This window comes from Drosophila simulans, chromosome X, assembly GCF_016746395.2.
Source record: "Drosophila simulans strain w501 chromosome X, Prin_Dsim_3.1, whole genome shotgun sequence".
Classification (NCBI taxonomy): Eukaryota; Metazoa; Arthropoda; class Insecta; order Diptera; family Drosophilidae; genus Drosophila; species Drosophila simulans.
In genome coordinates this window covers 6,308,717-6,329,403 of record NC_052525.2, presented here as the reverse complement: position 1 = coordinate 6,329,403, position 20,687 = coordinate 6,308,717, and the positions used below count along the sequence as shown (strand labels likewise).

The window sequence follows — 20,687 nt, the reverse complement described above, 5'->3', positions numbered from 1 at the left end:
ATATGCATATGGAAACTTTTAATTATAAATGACAACAATCTGTTTATTTAGAATAGGATTGTTTTTTTCCAGTGTGCATTGGCATTAAGCCAATACACCATCCTTAGTTAGCGGAGACACCATACGCGTTGGTTAGCACGTGCGCGAACCATTCCGATAACTTATCGATATCTTAGCCAAGATCGAGTTTCGCAACAGCGAGCTTCGGACAGCTAGCCCGTTGAGCGCGCTTTTGATTTGAATTTGAAAAACGTTTTGCCGATCAACAGCAAACATATTCAGTCTATTTCCTTCCGCAGAGCTCTTGTGGAATGTTCGGTGGCTTTTGCGCGCATTCACTTGCATCAATTGCCTTCGAGTGGCCACTTGGCATATTCATTTAAACTGATTTCATTGTAGCGCACTCGTTTACCAGCCTCCCCACATTTTCTTTGATTACAATTCAGCCGTACTTATACTTACAATGCAAATTAATTGAATTATTTCAATTTGCTGTGCTTCTGGCTCTGGCTAGGGTATTTCGTATTATTATTTTGGTGAGCTCTCTTCCCTGTTTTTGTCTATTTTTTTTCGTATTTTTCTTTCCTACTGAATCACTCGCTGGAGCAATGCCACGCCCACAAGCCCTGCTTGATATTAATTCCATTGAAGGAGCAACCCACCGAGAAAAGAAGATGGAAAAACAGGCATTCGGACTCAACGAAGAGTACTTGAGCGGCATAATGCAATAAATGTCGGGTTTTGTTTTTGCTTTTCTTGGCGATCGTTGCGATGGGATCTTTGCGGATCTTTGGGGATCTTTGGGTATCTTCTTCTTCTTTTTGCCGAGCTTGGATTCAGATACACCTAAACCTAACGTTGTCCGAACTGAGACAAATCTAATTTACATGATCGCTCGCATTATCTCGTCCATTGTATTATAATCATCTGCGACGTCGACATCGACCTCTGCCGCCGTCCCCAGTTCATTGCTGTAGTGGTTGTTGTATTTTTTGATTTTTTTTTTTTCTGGCTTATTTCGAATTTTGTACTTGTTGTATTTTTTTGGTACTGTTGCTGGCGAGTTCAGTGGTTGGCGCTTCCTAAGTGGATGACACTCAAGCTCATTGAGCGCTCCATTGTGGGGAGACATTCGATGGGAATGGGCTGTGCGCGAACGGGCGGGGTGAGACTGAGATCGGGGATGGATGGATGGCTCTATGGGGTTGGTGGCGGCACCGGGGGCCCACCGGGGGCTTGGGGGTGGGATCGGTGGGATTGGGATTGGGATTCGGATTGGGATTCTGCCGGCGTCGCTGTCGTGCTGCACCTAGCCAGTAGTAGTAAACATAATACAATAACAACAACAACAATAGAGCTCCCGCACAGCGCACTAAACAATGCGAAACATCACATCTGAAATTCGTTCGTTTTCAGTTTTAAAGTTCAAGCCGCGACATTAGCACACGAAATCTGCGATTATCCGATACTGAAAAAATCTATAAAAATCAAAAAAAAAAAAATAAATAGAAATAAAAATACGAATAATAGTTAAAAGCAATGCAAAGCGCGTAATAAAAATTACACATCAAAATAAATCGTTTAGTGATACCGATTCGATTCCCATTGAAAGCGATTTAAACGCAAGCGTTTCTAGAGCGTGAAGAAATCAATATAAATGAATTACAACCAAAGGCAAACAAAAAGCATATACAACAAAATTAACAAGCATTAACCAAGCAAATGAAGAAAATATCGAACCACTAAAGCACCTGGCAAGACTCCAAATTATAAACACATTCAAGCGCGAAAGCATCAACAAATCGTACAAGTTGGAAAAACAGCGGAAAACTTTGTTTCCCATACCGAATATCAATTAAAACAAAGATAAATAAAAAAAGAACTAGGATCGAACACGATAAAAAAGCACTAGCCAAAGCGGAAAACAGCCACAAAGTAAGGATTCAAGCTGAATTGCGTCGTGTGGAGGGGCCACCGATAGGTTATCGTTATCGCAGCGTTGACCCTTCGCCATGCAGACTGTACTAGCGATCGCGTTTCGCAATTAAGGGCGGAGAACTGTTGCAATATTTACATATAATTTGATTGATATATCATTTCATATTCAGCATGGAAAATAACACACCAGTAAATATTGTGCGCCTGGGTTTGTTTACTCGAAATTTGCATTTAAATTGTGGGAATATTTTCACTTGGCCGTTGTTTCTCCTCGTATTTGCATGCTAATTCGAATTGGACCAGCACCCCCGATAAATATGCCCTGTTTGCAGGGGAAGTACTCGCTACTGGCCAGGTCGCACGTGTCCCTCCGTTTCAGAAATGTCCGAATGGCATCCAAATCCAAATCCGAATCCGTATTCGAGTTCAGCAGACACACTGGGCGAGCATTTAGCCCATTTGGTCCGACATCACGCACCGATCTGGTGGATATATACGTGTATATATAGCCATATTCAACTATATATATATTAGAGACGTCACCCAATGTCAACGTCAGCATTGAAGAGTGTGTATTTTTACCACAGACTCATAGACTGTTGGTTCTGATCTGCCCCATTCCAGACCGAACAGGTCTGCTCCACCTTCCCGATTCGAATTCTTCTCTATCTGATCATCAGCTCTCTTTCGGCACTTTGACCTCCCATTGGCACCACAAGGACGGACGGGCGGACGGATTTCCGATTCGGATACGTCTATAAATATGGGTATAAATCATCCATCCACGAAGCTGAAGCGCTGCGTCACTGGGGCACATCACTTTCCCATGCAAGAGATTCAAATATAGACCCTAAAGACGGCACTTGTTGCTGACGGAAATAGCTCTCGGCAACAGTTTAGATTGAAAACTAATAGTTCCAGAGACGAACCGGTATAACCGGTTGCAACGGGAACTTTACCCGCTTGGGCTAAAGGAAAATTTTGCAATACCTTTCACTTGGGACATCTTTCGAATGGCTTGTCAATAGGAAATTCAGCAACGCAGACAGGGCACATTTTCTGTGCGTAAGTAACGAAGAAAATTAAAACAGGCAAAAAAGAAAAAAACATAAACAAAACGAAGTATATAAGTACTAAAAACGATCGAAATAACAGCCAGACTCACCCACTGGGTGTCCGAAATAAACAAGATTGAATCAGTTTTTCAATTTTCATTTTTGGCAAAACAAATTTTCCTTGCCTTCCGTCTCGTTCTGCCCCGTGTATTGCGCACTCTTTCGCACGACAGACTTTCGCTTTCTGGGGGCCACATGAAAATCCACGATCCGCGATTCACGTGTTGCGTATTGTTTATATTTTGGCTGTTGGGTAGAATTGGGTGAAACGTGTCGATCGTGTGGATCTCTCGATCCGATCGCATGTGCACATCCGGATGCTTAGATAAGGACGCCCCGATGATGACGAACTTAATCTATGGGTTTCAGAGTCAGATAATTGCGCAACAACAAACCACCGAAAAACGTAACAAAAGTCGACGACACCAAAAACCAGCGATAACTATTTGAATGGAAGCAATATCGAAGCTCAATCGGCAAGATAACGATAAAACCGATAACAAGGACTCGGAAAAGGCGACGATAACAAGTCTTCAGCATTGCCACGCACACCGCTACCACGAAGAGGTAAGTTCATAGTCATGGGGATTTAAATATTGTAGGCCTAAAGTCAATGCAATTAGCATTAGCAATAAATTGCGTATACGCCCAGTGGCACAGAGTGCATTTCTGCATTTTCCCCATCGATTTCCCGATTTTCCACCACTTGCACACACCCAATTGGCCATTCAATCGCTGCTGATTGCAATTGATTTGGATTTTTCACTGAATACTTGAAGACATGAATATTTGTTTGCAGTGCCGGCAATCAAACAAATTAAGTCACCAGCGGCGCATTTCTTATGACAGATCGCTGTAACAGAAATAAAATGCAATCGCAGGGAAATTAAAATTTAATCAAAATATTTGCTCACAGATAAGACAAGAGAAACGTGTCGGCATTTTTAAGGGGTTCTTACTATGGGATTTGGGATGGTTGAGGAAGCAGAAAGGTCAGACAGTTCTGGCGCCACGTTCTTAAATACACACTTGTATCACATTAAAATTACCAGGAAGTGTTCACAACTCGGTTGGTTGAAGATGCTATATCTTTAGCTAAAACGATGAGACTAGATGTATCTATAAATCGATGTATGAACCTTGAACCTGAAACGCGACCATTTTTTCATAGCCGAAATTTTCGCGAGTAGCTGGCCAAACATTTCCTTCAAGGCGTGCTTTAAAAATAAAGCGCATATAGATAGATCGCTCTCCGCCATAATTATTTATTTATTTGTTTGTTTATTTTCTGCCTTGCCCTCGCGTTTATTCGATTTTGGGGGGCGGCGATGCGGCTCAAACCGATTCGAATTGGTTTGGGTCAGCGCAAAGTTCTTCGATATAGCATCAGATATAGACGGATTCCGATTCCGATTCAGATTCGCATGCAGATACAGTCTGTGCTGGCAGTGCAGGGAATTAATTCTTCTCTGCGCGCTGCGAATGCAACTGCTTTAATTGTGCAATTAGCTGCATAATTGCAATGCTCTGAATGATCACGTATTCAAGGAGGTACTTAAAAGGGGTGTATTTGTACTGAAATTGATGGCCACTCAGCCCGTGGCCACAAACCAATGAAAGTAAAACACATTCATTACCATTCAATTATTAAATAGGATTTATTTATATTAATATGTTATACGTAAGTTAGAGCAAGTCAAAAACTCCGTGTTAGCTTAAGTTACCTACCCCACTTTAGCTCTAAATAAATATGTTAAATGTTGATTCAAGCGTGATAATTTATTTGGAACAGCATGCGAAAATTGAGTAGTCAATAATGTTTTTTCTTCCTGTGCACTTAGCAAACAAATAACAAATAACGAGACAGGGAAATCTTATAAAAACCTGCCACGTAAGCATTTTCAGGCAGTTCGGGGTCACCAATCTGACACTTTCTCTAGCACCGTCGTCGATCTCTCCTTTCCCCCACGCAATTTTTGTTGCCCACCTTATTGCCAGTATTTAGCAAACAAATAGTACATGCAAGCGGGAAGACTTATAAATACATTTTTTTTTTTTTGCCTGCTCGGGGTCACCAGCATGCAAATAACTCTAGATGTGCAAGTGCATGTGCAATATACATATGTGCATGTGTATTTCCAGTCTATATGTTTTGCGCCGAAAGTCGCCCAGTTGAGTTGAGGGCCTCGTCCGTTTGTTCAACTCTTTATGACCCTTTGGTTGGCTCGTGTAGCGGCGTTGTTGATCCAGTAGCTATATCAAGTAGTGGTAGCTATATAGTGCCTCGATTACATTAGCAGCAAGAGGCCCTAATCAAGATAAACATTTTAAATCAAATTACCCGCGCCGACAGTTTTAGACATCATAAAAATCCAAACAAAAGCCGTCGTAGAGAACACATCCAAACAAAGCAAAAAACAAGTGCTTTTGGGCATTTTGCAATATCTATTTTGCAAAAAGGCGGCGAACAAAGAGCCAGGCGACATGTGGCATCAACTAATTGTTGTCATATCCATTGTTGTACCTGCTCGGGCGCCACAAACCAGTTCGCAAATGGAATTAAGTGAAAATCAAAAGGGAATTTCAATGGAAAAGCACTCAAGCAGACAGTTCCTCAGTGCTCGAGATCGTCTTCCAATTGATGCAATGAAGGCTTCCGAGCTAGTAGAAATCAGTTACCAGGTGGTTTTGCCCACCCAGAGGAGCCAGATCCAGTTTCCATTCCAAAATTCTGTAAACAAATTGCAAAGAGGGTAAAACGAATTTATTCTCCAATATAAAAGCAGCCACAATTTTTTCTTTATCCAGCTACTGATTGTAGTATCCCAATAATGATATTATTGATGCAGGCAATAATATTTATTCAACCATAAATAAAGGGAATGCGTAGCAATAACAAATGATTAAGCTTAAACTAACATTCGGTGTTTACGATTTATGAATAATAAAGAAATGTTTATATCAGCAAATGCAACATGAAATTGATATTCGTTATTTTGATCATTTCCGAAAGCAATTAATTTCAATTTTGAGAATGTATTAATGGTTTATAAACAATGTGGTTTTGTTTTAAATCAATTATTAGTTGGTTGAAAATTTATACAATGAATGGAAAATTATTGAAGAAACTGAACCCGTTGATCCTCTTAATAATGTGTTAGTTCTTTGAAATCGAAATTATCTGTGAAACTGAACCACTGCTCATCTAGACCCAATAATGATGCTTCATTGGAATCGCTTCCGAAACGATCTGCGGAAGAACTCATCGCGTTTCAGATGACTGCCTTAAAGGTTCATCGCGTTGATTGGCATCGGTTCTAACCGGTTCGCACTGGAGACTGGAGACTGTAGACCGAAGAATGCAGAATGTGCCTCACGTTCTTCAGTTGTTTTCCTCTCCATCGATGTCGTTGAAATTGGGCATTGAATTGATTTCTGCTTAAGCCACATGGTTAGTCATCGGCCATGCTCCTCTCTCTCGCTCTCATTCTCGCTTTGGCCCATTGGAAACGGAGTCCTCTGTCCCGCCTTCTTCTGCATAGCCCTCTATATTGTTTTTTCCCCTTGCCTTAATTGATATTGAGCATGCAATGATTAATCAAGCCCGAGCTGCGAGCTGAGCGCGTTCATTCGGCAGAGGGGGCTTCTCAGAAGGGGAGATGATGTGGGTTTTCTTTTGAGGGAGGGGGCAAAACAGATGGACCATAGACACTGCGTAGCCAAAAGTGACTTGGCACTTTAAATGCACGTGACCCAAGGAATTCTCTGTGCGTCAGTGGCGAAGTTTATAAACAAGAGTATTAGGAAAAAGCCGCCGTTAAGCCAATTATAGTGGTGATGTTTTGAACGTTATAATGTTGCGGCTCAACGAAATGACAGATCGTAAAGCTAAAGATAGACCATTGAGTTGGAGGTGATAAGCTAGATCTTAACCCTGAGGATCACTGGGGTAGATTCCACTGAGCCGTCATCATGTACGAAATCAATAGAAAACCCCCATCAAAATCACCTATTTATTGAGCTCCAAAAACAATCAAGAATTCGCCTCTGATCTTGAATCTATTTATGTGCGGAGGGTTCAAGGCGAGATCAGTGCAGTGCACACCCCTAAAATGACCGAGGTTCTTGGGTCTGTTGTTAATTGATGAGAATGAGAGTTTTTTCTTTTTGCCAATGAAAATACAAATAAGGAAGTGGGATATCAACAATGTATTTGGGTCTTGAAGTGAGTTATCAAATTGAATTGTTGTTTAGATAATGTGTACATACTTTTTGCATACTTTTGAGCTAAGCCCCCAGAGAGAACCCATATCAAGGGGATGGCGCAGAAGTGCCAGAGTAGGCAGATTTATGCCTGGCAAACGGTCCGCCGATAAGCGGAGTATCTCCGTGTGGGTGGCCCATAAATCCCCAGTGGCAGCAGTCACAAAAAAACATCAACAACTTTAAGCCGCAGCCTCATAAAGTCTACACAAATTTCCACTGACGTCAGTCCCACATGAGGAGCAGTGTACATAGCGATCAAGATCAGAAGACCGGGAGATCTGCGGATCGGGACGAGGGATGGATGGTTGGTTAGTTGAGTTGGTTGCTTGGTTTGGGAGTTGACTTTGATGGCGAGCTTTGGAGACGGGCCAAGATGGGTTGGGCCTTGGCAGTCAAAGAACACACGTTGGGTTGTCCAAAAAGTACAACAATACGGAGAAGGGAAAACAATATCAGATGGCCAGGTCACGAGGGCTGGCTGACACGGACGGACAGAGAGAGGGACGGACGGACGGACAAACAAGCAACTGGAAGTGATGACAAGCGGACAAACACCACTGAACTTGGACGAATGGCTGGCGGCTGGGCCAATATTTGTTTGGGATCCGCTTCGAGTTGCGAAAGATGAGTGACGAAAAGTAAAGCGACTTATTTTTAGCCGATCTACATTGCATTCGGCGGCAACCAGCCACCGAATTTACAAATAAAGCCCCGGATTACAGGGCGAACACCTTGAAATTCTACACTGCATTTCATATGATACCATTCGCACTTCCCCACTTCACCAATCTTTAACTAATTATAACTTAATCCTAAACTCTGAAAGCCGCTTAACAATTATCACCAAGAATACTTAATCCTAGTTTGCATTCGATATAAGCTTAAAACTAAAGTATATACATGTGTATATTCTTTGAATGGCTTAACCTATTCCATAAATTTGCACCCAACTTAATTGTAATTTTCATCATTATATCTAAATGTGTTTCGAGCTTATATCTATAAATAAATATAAAGCCTAGATATAAGTGCACTTAAAAATAAATATGTATATATAAAATAAATATATATATAGAAAATAAATATATATATAGAAAATAAATATATATATAGAAAATAAATATATATATAGAAAATAAATAAATACTTAACATAAATAATAAAATCTCCTAAATGAGGAGCATACCTGGTCATATCCATGATCCACTGCATCCGGAAAGAGGATGGGATGCCCACATGGCCTCTGGAACCACCTTGACACTCACCGACACACATACTACTACTATTACTAACACGTCATACTTTCCTTTCGACTGATTTATGAGGTGTCAGAGCTCCTATCCCATGATGATTGAGCCAGAACTGATTGGGAATTGTAAGTATTGGTGGCCGAAATTAGTTTTACATTACATTTACATTACACTTGCATTACATTTACATTGTATGTAAATTATTATGTAAATTATGTAAAATATGTAAATTACATTGTAACACTCTATTTCTTGATTTGTTTAATGTTTTTTGTTGAATGTTGTATACTACCTGTCTTTCAGTGTTGCAAATTTAATGTTGCATATTCAATGTTGCATATTCAATGTTGCAAGTTCAATGTTGCAAGTTCAATGTTGCACATTCAATGTTGCATATTAAATGTTGATTATTCAATGTTGCTTATTCAATGTTGCTTATTCAATGTTGCTTATTCAATGTTGCATGTTAAATGTTACATGTTACATATGTATATATATTGTTTGTTGCAAATATATGGCTTAATGTTGATTGTTCTTTATTGAATGTTTGTTGTCGATTGATAGTTATTGAATGTAGATAATAAATGCTGAAATAATTGTAAACCATTAAATGTTGCATTTGTTTTTCATATATTTATATTCATCATCATAACGCGACATAAGCATTTTCTTGGAAATACAAGTTCTTTGCCATAAGGCCCATAGTCTATACGATATGGAAAGCTGTCTAGCATAATTTTTGGTTTCGATTCTGTTTCATGGCTGTTGGCTGCGGAAAAAACCTTTGCACACACAAAACGATCACTTTTTTTATGGAACTGAACAAAAAATTACGTAGATCTTTTGCCGCCGCCAGGGAATTGGCGGTCCTATGGCGGGGGAGTGAGGGCGCGGAACACAAGCACGCAAATAATTCCGACACATTCGAGGCGACAAAAAACGCGAGAGGCACTGAGTTCGCACGCACATATTTCATACATATTCGTAGCGCTATTTCTGTATCTCCTGGATATTGCTGACGCGCGATTTTTTGGGACCCTGCAGCGATTTCAGTTCGAATATTCGATTGGTTTTAGACAGGATTTTGGCCATCATTTTTCGAATCAACTTGGCCTTTGCAAAGGCCAATAGTGCAACGATCAGCCCTTAGCTGGTGCATACCGATCGCTGAACTGGTTCACACCCGTTTCCAAATCGACTTCATGTCCAGCTGCCGCATGAATAAGCGATTCGTAACGAAAATCATGTTAACCGATTCATAAGCGATTTATATATAGTCCGGGAAAACTATAGATAAGTCACCCTTCAATATGTATATAAATGTATTTTATTATTATTTAATGTCCTACGAGAGGTCTGCTCATAACTTTCCATCCATATGTACATACATACGTGATTAATATTGATGCGTCATAGTGCTCACCCGCTTTTAACCGATTCGCGCCCGATTCGCTCGCGAAGGACCTCGCCATTAGTGTAGACTTTGCATTGGTATTGGCGAATTACATGCTTTACGATGAAGGAAGAGCATTGCATTTGCAGCGAGCCATAAAGATTGCAGGTCTTATTTTTGTACACATTGTTGCGATTACGAGTACAGCAGTCGGTAGATAAGAGCGCCTGAGAGCCAAGTGATAAGCATCGGAGCGCGACATCTCTGATGCTGCCCCATCTCGTTTTTGCTACAGGCTCTTGTTGTTGTTGTTGTTGTTGTCTCCGATCCGCTGGCGATAACGTCAAGAGTAACAAAAAACAAAAAAAATAGGAAGGCAAAACGCAAAAAAAGAGGAAAAATAAGAACAGCAATAGCAACCGAAGCAGCTGAGTGTACACAAGCTAAGAACCGAGCCGAGTGCCCCCGAGAGTGGCAGGCGCGCACACAGATTGTGCGATCGCGAATGAGCGAAGAAGAGTCAGCATCCCGAGAACGAAGCCGAAAAGGGGGCGGCTGGGTTTCGGGGTGGGCGGGTTTCTGTACGGGCTGTGTCACTCCGGGTTGGCGCTTATAAAAACGCCGGCCCAACGATGCTTGGAACGCATTGTCCAATCGCTCTTGGAGCCGCGTGGAGCTCCTCCAACCAGTGATCGTGATCTATATAGCCCGATTCTTCAACTCGTCTAACCGCCGTGCATCGGATCTCTTTTCGAAACCACACACACGCACACACACAGCAATTAGTCGACATCGTCGACAAGGACAGCAGTAGTAGGTGCGTATCCCCCAGATAATTAAGTACCTCCCCCTCCCGCCCTCCTGCCCAAGGATAAATTACAATGGGCAAACTGTGATGATTCAGTCGACGCGGCGCGCAAGTCTTCCTGTTGCTCGTAAATAAGTTTCAGATTCAGGATGACACAAAACAAATTATTTTCCGCCGCCCAGGGGCATTATTCCACATTCTTTATGCCAATCTTTTTGTTTTGTTTGTTTTTTAATTTTTTTGTTGTCGCTGGAAATACGGTGTAACAGCTGAAAATAACAAATACGCATAAATTAATTATGCAAACTAAATTGTCGCGCGCCCGCGAAACTCGCGAACTCGAAAAGGGGGAAAAATACAAGTGGAATAAGCGCAATATTAACATTTAATTCGATGCCAAAGTGAATACAGCAGATTGAAAAAAACGGAAGGCGGGCGCCAAACACCTGTGCCCGATTAATGCAAATATTCGTAATCCTCGAAATTGCAAGACTTCCAAATCTCAGGCCCCCTTATGAATATGGAATTATGGAATTTTTAATGGCGAAATTCTCAAGAGGATCTCAGTCTCAGTCTCTGCCCTCAGCGTACTTGATCTAAATCTTTGAGATCCTTCAAAAAGGATACTTACATGGCTGCTTTTTCTGTAGCCCAGAGTGTTTGGAACTGCTGACTCAAAGCCATGATGAAATACACTTTCCGCAGGCTTATTTATCATGCCAAGAGGTGTCCTCTGAATCATTCGAATCGGGAATAGCTTTACCGCTTGTTGCTAGGCCGGCAGATCGACTCCAGAGAGGGCCCACTGTAGCTCATAGTCGCACTCTCTCGAGGGCAAAAAACAACAGTATCTCCAGCGTTTATTAGTCATGTTTGTTTTGAATTGCCTGGTGATGTGAAGAGCGATCCGATCCGATTCGTTGTTTATTGAACACCCAATTCGCAATTTCTCGTAATGCCCATTCGAATTCGTTATATTCACGCTCTCTTGGCGACTTTTGTTTTCGTTGACCACATTCGCACATCGTCTTCAATTGAAAGTGGTCAATTAATTGAAATGTTTGTGCAGCGATCGCAAGGAGCGCACAAATGCTGCTATGCTCAATTGAAGATGCGGATCGGAAAGATGTCGAAAGATACTCGCCTCGGTGGGGGAAATAAAAAACCGATTCGAACGAGTTTCGAGCACAGCGCACGCAGTTTGATTAACATTCAGCAACAACAGCCAGTCCAGTACATATATGAACAGATAAATGTGCATATAGAATATACTTGTGGGCACCTCTATATGTAGGAAATGAAATATATGTGTGTATAGGCCCATCTGTGTTCGTTGGTTATTGTTTGTAGATTAAACTCAGCCATGGCCACATACGCCCCAAATTGAACTTAGCGAAGGCAGCAACCATTTGACCTTTAGTCTGGATATCAATCATGGGCTTTCTTAGCGTTACGATTCTATATCTATACATTCAATTGTAATGGGTTTATGGCTGTGTGTTATTACGATCGTAATTAAGCTGTCCCTCGTCTAGCATAATTTTCAATTGGCCGTGTTCGTTTCGTGACAACAATGTCTAATTAAATTAATTGTGGGCGGCTTAAACAAACGGCTAGTTAGCAAATATTAAGCGAAAACGAGAACCGAACAAAGAACACGTACCGCAACCCACTGACATCCAATCTTTTGTGTGGCTCTTCTGTGGGTCAGAGGTGCGATAATTTGCCAAACGAAGCCAGAAACCAGAAATTAGCGTCAAGTTACGACTACGTCCGTACTAATCGCCCATTATGCAAGGCCCCAATCTGCACTTGACTCTGGAGAGAGTCACGTCGTCTTCGTGGAAGGTAACCATCTCGGGTTTCACAGCGCTTTCCCTTGTTCGCGATCTTACGGCGCGCATAAACATCCTGAAAACAGATGACTAACTGGGCGAGAATACCTCCCACCAAAGTGTGGCTAACAAATTAAGCAATTAGACAACGTTGATCGACTTTATGGCAGATATTCGTTATTCGCATGATACAATGAGAAATGAGCTCCTCTAATTGCATCACCTTCAAAGCGCTATTAGATCGGCGTTCAGTTCGATTATTTTCCCTCTCAATATTGGTTTTGAAAATCCCTATACTTGGTTTCAGTTTTTTGTAAGCTCACAAGTCACATGGCCAGCTTACACGATCATTGCTCGCTGTGATCGAGTGGTAGTATCAGTAATCGCCGTGACAACAATACGTATAATCCCTATATGTGTGTTCATATCGCCCGCTATATGTAACAATATGAACAATAACGATAATGCCGCTATTAAGTCTCAAGTATAATTCTTTTGATCACTTAAGCCGATGCCTGCTGCCGTTAATTGTTCGCAAAAAGGGACTCGAAATTGAGTTTTCGAATTCTCATCGGGTTTGTCACCCGATCGGCCAGTTACGCTTAAGTTCAGTTATCGTTATGCGATTATCATTATATTTGTGCCGAACTTGACTCACCTGAACTGTTTTTTATTTTTTGGGGGGGATCAAGGTAGATCACGTGCCAATTACGATTTGGGGCTTTCTTATAAGCATCGTAAAAAAAATCCCTGCACCTTATAGCTAATTTTAGAAAGTAAGTTAAAAACTCAGTCATTTTCGGGGTCACAAGCTTGTCTTATGGGACATTTCAGTAATTTTGCCTAGGATCCAAATAAGTAATTAGTTTCCTTGCTTATAGATACATATTGGTCATTTCTAAATTCACGATCCTGCAATATTTCGGAAATGCTTAATTAAAATACAGCACGTATGTGTGTATTTAACTTTTGATCTCTGAAGGAATTCAATCGTATCGAGGTCAATCGAGGCTGATCATTTCTTATTTTGATTTGCTCTCTTCGGCGTTATCATTTAATTGATTTGCAATTGCTGGCCGCACTTGGGCGATGATCACAATTTGAATTTCAATTAGCGAGCGCGCGCGCGTTCACAGCGGAACGGCGGGAATGGAGCGGGCAAGCAGTGAAAATGGTAAAAGGGGGCGGTGGGCGGGTGATAAGCCGCGTTCCAATGCCGCTCGTTCCGCGGATGCGATTTCTGTGTATTTAAGCGGCCGTCGAACGCCGCTCAGATACTTTCCACCGCTTGAAGTGCACGAACGTTGATCGAAATACCGCTCACAGTACCGCCGACGTACCGCTAACCGCTCGCAAAATCGCATTTGCCAAAGATCCGCAGAGAAAAGCAACAAGAAGTACATTTTTTTTTGTTTTGCCTAAATTGTATCGATTTCGATGCCCTTTGCCATTCGCCCACTGTGTGCCAGCCAACGGTTTTAATGTTTTCGCCAGTTTGCAAGAATTGCCAAGCCTCGTTGAGAACTCCGCGCAGTACGAACGCCAAGATCCACTATAAGCAAAAACACAAACAGTCCACTTTGAGCTGACGAGCAATTTTCTAAAATTTAATTCACAAACAACACGGAGTATAAATAAACAAACACCAAACAAGTGCAAAATAAAACAGAAGTACAGAGATATACAGGGCGTAGCCGCGTAGTAAAAATAAATATTTAACGGTGCAAAAAACATATTTTATTCGAATACAACGAATACAACCAATTTAATTGCCAAACAAACAATAAGCCCCGAAAAACAGCGGTGCAAATCAACCCAAAAGATCTCCTGGCCAATAACGAGTACAATTCAATCCAGAAAAGCAGCCAACAGGTAATGGAATGCCAATCATGAAAAGCAAAGTTGGCGCAAAATTAGCAGACTTACCAATTAGCAAACCCAATATTCTAAACAGCAAAATGTTCAGATATAGCAGTGAAAACAAAACTGGAATTATATAATTTAAGTTATGAATATGCATTAGTGAAAGAATGAACTTGAGTATGTGGAGCAGACATCTTTGGTATATTAAAGACCTAGTAAACTACTAAACTTAAGAGTCTCGTTTTGCTCACAGTTACGTTTTAAAAACAATCCAAACAATTTATCTGAGTCATTTTTGCATTTTTTGCACTGGCTCGGTAATCGATTGAGTGGTTCAATTCTCACAAATGTTTTGTTGAAAATCTGTAGTTTTGCGGGTTCATTCAGACTTCGTACCCCGCCATTTCCCACATCATCTGGCTGAAGTGCCCCGAAGTCTACAGCCGGGTCTCCGTTTTATGTGCTAATTAATTTCAGATATGCAAAGGCGCAAAAAACAAAAACAAAATAGCTACGTGCACCATAAACGGACCACCCAATCCCCCATTTCCCTGGGCATCCGACACATGCAGCGGATGACATTGGGGCATCGAGTATAAATAAAGCTGGGACCACGTCAAGTCCGGGGTATTCCATTCACACGCAGTTTTTCCAGTTGCGCTGCTTTAATTGCGCTTGAAAAAGACAATCATTCTAATGCGACTTGTTAAACAGCAAAACTGGAAGCGAGTGCGTTTTTATGGCGCTACGTATATATGTACATATTTACGTAGCATATCAGAGTTATTATACCCGTACAGTCGTACTCCAATGGATAGAATGTTTTTCGAGTCGTATTAGAGCCAATAATCATGGTTCAACTCGAAAGTTTATGGGAGCAAACTTAACGAGTGAACTGAGCGGCTGAAAAGTGCATTTAATATGCTTACAAATATAATGCGCTTATTTCCTAAATGACTGACTCTACTAGGGCTCCAGAGCGGTGACTGTACTTTTGATGGGGGGGAAATGAATTGGGAATGGGAATGGGAATAAGATCGGGAGTGGATCTGGGACTGGCACGAAGGCCAGGTGAAGGGCCATGTGGCACTGGCTTGCGGAAGCGTAGGCGTTTAATGATCGTCCAGGGCATAAATCAGCATATATTCATAATAAAACATGGCTAATTGCTGGCGATTATCGTTGGGCAAGCGATTGAGAGTGCGGAACGGAACGCAGTGGCAATGAAACACAGCAAGCCACCCACCCACCAGTGACGAATACTGACTGCTACACAACGAAAAAGGGTCTGATGGTGGTTTCATATCAATGAGCAAGTAATCCTGCCAATAGATATATGTTTTCTCATTACGATACATCACTCTCTTGAGAGTGAGGAAAAGATAGTGTTATAATGACCTGCCTTCACCAGTTTTTCTCGCAGTGCATTCGCCGTTGCGCTTTTGGTTCCTGTTCTCCTTCATTGCACATGCGTACGGCCGGTTCAGTTTCAGGTTCAATGCGATTGCGATTGCGACTGAGAATCATTCGTTACCGATGTACATTTGTAATTGTTGTTGCTCCTGCCTAATGAATAAAGTGAAAGATTGGCGCGATAAATTGTGAATTGAATTCAATATTCGCAAATCTCTTAATTAGCCAGCTGTTCGAGCGGAAGAAGCTCATGCTCGCTTTGATTTATGTTTATGTTTTATAGAGTGCCACTAACCAATTAGGTCTATGCTCACAAATCGGCACTGGTGCATGGGCAAAACAATTATAATTAGTATATAGTTAATTTCAAAAATACCCCTAAATATGTGGTGGCTAAATACTGTTGTAGCTATTTTTTTTTTTTAGCACCCACCCCATTTGACCAGTAGTGACATTCAAATACGCAACGAAGACAGCTACCCAATTATTTATTAATAAAATTGTCGACTCAAATGGGGGTTTTTTCACGCCTTCGGCACTTACGGTTAATTTCAGTGCCCGCGACTATTTCGGGCATAATTTTTTATTAATCAATTACGATGTCGCCTGGGCGCGACGAACAGATCGTTCATTCATTCTGCTCAATTGCCTCCCAATTGCGTTAAATTAACCCACTTTTCTCTCCATGTCGAAACAATCGATCGATAGAACGATCGATCTGTGGTTAGCCAATCGATAACACTCGCCATCTCCTTCTCTCATTGCAGACCGCTAAGCGAGGCAGACACAACTGTACCCATCTAAGCAGAGCTTAGAGCAAACAGCCACCAAAAAACCCCGACAAGTAAACCCAATTTCCTTTTTGCTACGCGCACAAGAAGCCAACAAAACCCTGAACTATAGAATGGTAGAAGGTGATTCCGCAAAGGGCAAAAGCGAATGTAAGTAATATAGATTTAGCTCACAATTCGACACGCTATCCATTGGACTCATGGATATTCGATAACCCCATAAGCACTTTCACCACTTAACCCACTGTTTAACCCCCTACTTGCAGCCTATAATGTAGAAGCTGGACTACAACCGAACTACAACCAGAGCGCAGCAAGCAACCAAGCAAGCAACCATCCCACTGGCCAGGCCAACGCACCAGCCACCGGAAACGCGACCTCGCACATCGACAACCGAGCGATCATCCAGCCGTACTCCTTGGGCACCGGACCCAAGCAGCCCGAGTATCAGTTTGCGGCGGACAATCGCGCCTACGAGCCGGACAGCCATGCCAATGGCAAGCAGCAGGACGTAGAGCGGGACGCCCCCGATGGGGGTCACGGGGGTCACGGGCCGCCCGGCAAGGGGGGCAAGGGTGGTAAGGGACGCAAGAAGTCCGTACCCTTGCCGGAACCCACTGCCCCAATAGTCGCCAACTTCGAGAGGGCCATCGAATTGTGCGGCTATGGCAAGTTCCATTATATACTGCTGGCCATCTGCGGATTGGTCAGCACGTCCGAGGAAATGGATGTCATATCCATGTCCTTCATTCTGCCATCGGCGGAGTGTGACCTGGATTTGAATACGGAGACCAAGGGCTGGCTGAACTCGATCATCTTCATCGGCATGATGGTGGGCGCCTACTTCTGGGGCAGCATCGCCGACAGCTTTGGCCGCAAGAAGGTCCTCATCGTCATCTCGTTCATGAACGCCCTCTGCATCGTCGCCTCGTCCTTCTCGCAGACCTACTCCTTCTTCATGCTGTTCCGCTTCCTCAATGGTGCAGCGTAAGTATCTGCCATCCAACTAACATTAAGCCATAACAATGGGCAATCGATGTGGTGATACCACCGCTCCATGCAGCCATGGATCATCATCGATCGCTCATCGATCTGTGGATCGAGTGACACACGGGCCTGGACCCGGGGCAAGGTGTTAATTCAATTATTTCTATTATGAATAACAACAAAATATTTGAGCCAAAATATCGTGACTGTTTATGCTAATTAAAGGCTCGAATCCCGCAAGTCCGATCGAAATGGCCCAAAAAAATGTAACGAACACCCAAATGCCTATCGAATTTGCCGCTGGCAAATGAAAAATCTCAGCTCAGGCCTTGGCCCCCTGGCTTTTGGGTTACATTGACGCTTAGTCACCGGTTTACCCCAATGCTCACTCATATTTAACAATATATTTTGTATTTTTTGCCGATCGTTTGCTAATTACCGCACCGAACTGACAACAATTATTTTGCAATATTTTCATATCGAGTGCTAAATGATACTACAATTGTGGTGCACCATTTTCCATAGATTTTGAAAAAAAATGTCGTATATTTCATGTCCTTTTGTAGAGTTTAGTAAACGTGGCGTATACGTAATATACGATTTGGAAAATCGCGTATACGCACTGTGTCCATCTGCGATTATAACATTATTCATTTTTTTCCCATTTACTTGCAGTTTGGGCGGCAGTGGTCCTGTGATCTGGTCGTACTTCGCCGAATTCCAGCCGAAGGCGAAGCGCGGCTCCATGCTGAGCTTCATGGCCGCCTTCTGGACGTTTGGCAACCTGTTCGTGGCCAGCTTGGCCTGGCTGATCATCCCGCGAACGATTGGCTTCACCACGGCGTACTTCACATACAACTCGTGGCGTATCTTCCTGCTGGTCTGCTCACTGCCCTCGTTCCTCGTGGGATTCCTGCTCTTCTATCTGCCCGAATCGCCCAAGTTTCTGCTGACGCGCGGCAAGAAGGATCGCGCTCTGGCCATTTTCCGTGGCATTTTCGTGACGAACACGAAGCGCCGTCCGGACGAGTACATGGTCTACGACCTGGAGGTGGACGAGAAGCTGCTGGAGAGCAATGGCAATGTGAAGAACAAATATAGCCGCATGATCAGCGGAATGGTTGACCACAGTCGCGCCCTGTTCAAATCGCCCATACTGCGTTTCACCATCGTTTCGATTACGATCAACTTTACATTCCACATTGGCTACTACGGCCTGTTGATGTGGTTCCCGGAGCTCTTCAATCGTTTCGAGGAATACGAGAAGGCATTCCCAGACCAGTCGGCCGGCGTTTGTGCTGTCACAGAGTATGTGGTCAACCTGGCCAAGGAGCAAAGCAACAATGGTACCTGCTCGTCGGATATACCGCAATCGGTGTTCATGGAATCGCTGATATCACTGGCCTCAGCGCTGCCGGCCAATCTGCTGGCCATTCTGGGCATGGACATGCTGGGCAGGAAGTTCTTCCTAATCGCCGGTACCATGACCGCCGGCATCTGCTCGGCGCTGATGTACTTTGTGCGCAGCTCCGTTCAGAACCTGGTCGTATCGGCCATCTTCAGTGGCGCCATTTCGGCGGCCAATGCGGCGCTCGACTGCCTCATCACCGAAGTATTCCCCACCAAGCTGAGGGCCACCGGCGTGGCCATTTCGATGGTGGCCGCTCGCTTGGGCGGCATCATTGGCAACATCGTGATTGCCCAGCTGCTGGACAACTACTGCCCGTCGCCCACGTTCATCGTGTCGGGTCTGCTCATCGGCGGCGGTCTCATGTGCCTCCTGTTGCCCAATACGACGCGCAAGGAACTCAATTAAGCAGCTAATCAATCCCTCTAATCCCTAGCCACCAGCCAAAAAAAAACCCCATATAATCCTTCTGCTTAAACTGCTAGTCTGCAAGGTCTTGTTTCGAGCCCTGGTACTATGGTTTATAACGGATCATAGTTATCAACTTGAGGTCAGGACCTTTTTGGGCTAGATACGTTCCCCTTTGAAAATCAGCAATAGTTAACACACCACCCAAAACCCACCCGCGACCCACAAGTAATTTCCATTTGCCCCATTCCGTCAGAGGATCGGGCATTATCTGTGTATATATGGTATGTGTGTGCTACAATACACGATTATTTGTATCGTCAGTAATTATTTAACGATAGCGATAACGATTTTCACTGTGTGTCTAATTTTAAACGCCCCCTTTTCCCCCCTCCCCCTACAAATATCTATCAATCTATTGGAATTTAAATGAACCAACAAAATGAAATCAGAAATGGGCGAAAGAAAAGTCACAACGAAAACAAACCTTATCGAAAGGAAAGGAAGAAAATTATGAAAAGAACACATAACCATTTTGGGATGCGATTGGCATTCCTTCGCCCAATTATGATAAGCAAAGAAAACCCCAAGCCAGCGAGAAGATATAGCAGGTAGGATCGATAGCAATCGATGTATATGTATTGTATTGTACGATATGTAGAGAATAATATATATATATTTGGCAAGCGCCGGCGCCGGCTGAAGCAGCAGCAGAGGGGCTGAGTAACGGTAACGGTAGAGATAAGGGGCTAAGCGCCGATAAGCATGGAATCAAAGATACTATCGCACCGTTCTCGTTCCGCTGCTGTCCGTTATTGTTGTTATTATTGCTATTATTATTAATGCATCCAATGTAAAACACATACGTATATAACTTTATCTATATATTAAACATACATACTATATCAAAAAGATTTTTTTTTTGTTTTTTTTTCGTCATGTAGGACCAAAGCACAGGAAGTGAAAGAATATTTGTAAAATTTAGTTACGTTATAACAAGTTACGCTACATATATACAAAACAAAAAAAATACCCTAATAAAAAAGGACAAACCACAAAAGAAAACGTTGTTTATTGGCCACCAAGGGGTTATATAGATATGGGTTATCTTTGTAACTGTAAAACTAACATAGTACTTCCTCAAAGATTTCGATGCCATTCAAGATCAGCTTAATCAGTCGCACATCTGCGAATTTTTCGAATGGAATGGAA

The 20,687-nt window shown here is 42.7% G+C and overlaps 1 protein-coding gene and 1 long non-coding RNA gene across 5 annotated transcripts; one reads left to right on the top strand and one right to left on the bottom strand.

The window, feature by feature from the left end:
• Window positions 1-1,443: 1,443 nt before the first annotated feature.
• On the top strand, window positions 1,444-20,535 carry LOC6725306 (synaptic vesicle glycoprotein 2B). Of its 3 annotated transcripts, XM_016172901.3 has the most exons (5): window positions 1,444-1,935; window positions 3,423-3,620; window positions 16,649-16,822; window positions 16,939-17,659; window positions 18,335-20,535. In XM_016172901.3, exons 3-5 carry the CDS (start codon window positions 16,786-16,788, stop codon window positions 19,473-19,475), a joined length of 1,899 nt encoding a protein of 632 aa, XP_016038357.1. In that variant the 5' UTR covers window positions 1,444-1,935; window positions 3,423-3,620; window positions 16,649-16,785; the 3' UTR covers window positions 19,476-20,535. The 3 variants fall into 3 exon arrangements, with proteins under 3 accessions (XP_016038357.1, XP_016038356.1, XP_016038355.1); XM_016172900.3 differs by lacking the exons at window positions 1,444-1,935; window positions 3,423-3,620 and adding an exon at window positions 10,578-10,779; XM_016172899.2 differs by lacking the exons at window positions 1,444-1,935; window positions 3,423-3,620 and adding an exon at window positions 13,883-14,477.
• Window positions 4,898-8,780, bottom strand: LOC27206760. Of its 2 annotated transcripts, XR_001600122.2 has the most exons (3): window positions 8,506-8,659; window positions 5,395-5,784; window positions 4,898-5,306 (listed from the first exon to the last, which is right to left on the bottom strand). It is a non-coding gene; the product is annotated as an uncharacterized LOC27206760 (long non-coding RNA). The 2 variants fall into 2 exon arrangements; XR_001600123.3 differs by having other exon boundaries at window positions 4,898-5,784; window positions 8,506-8,780.
• Window positions 20,536-20,687: the final 152 nt, after the last annotated feature.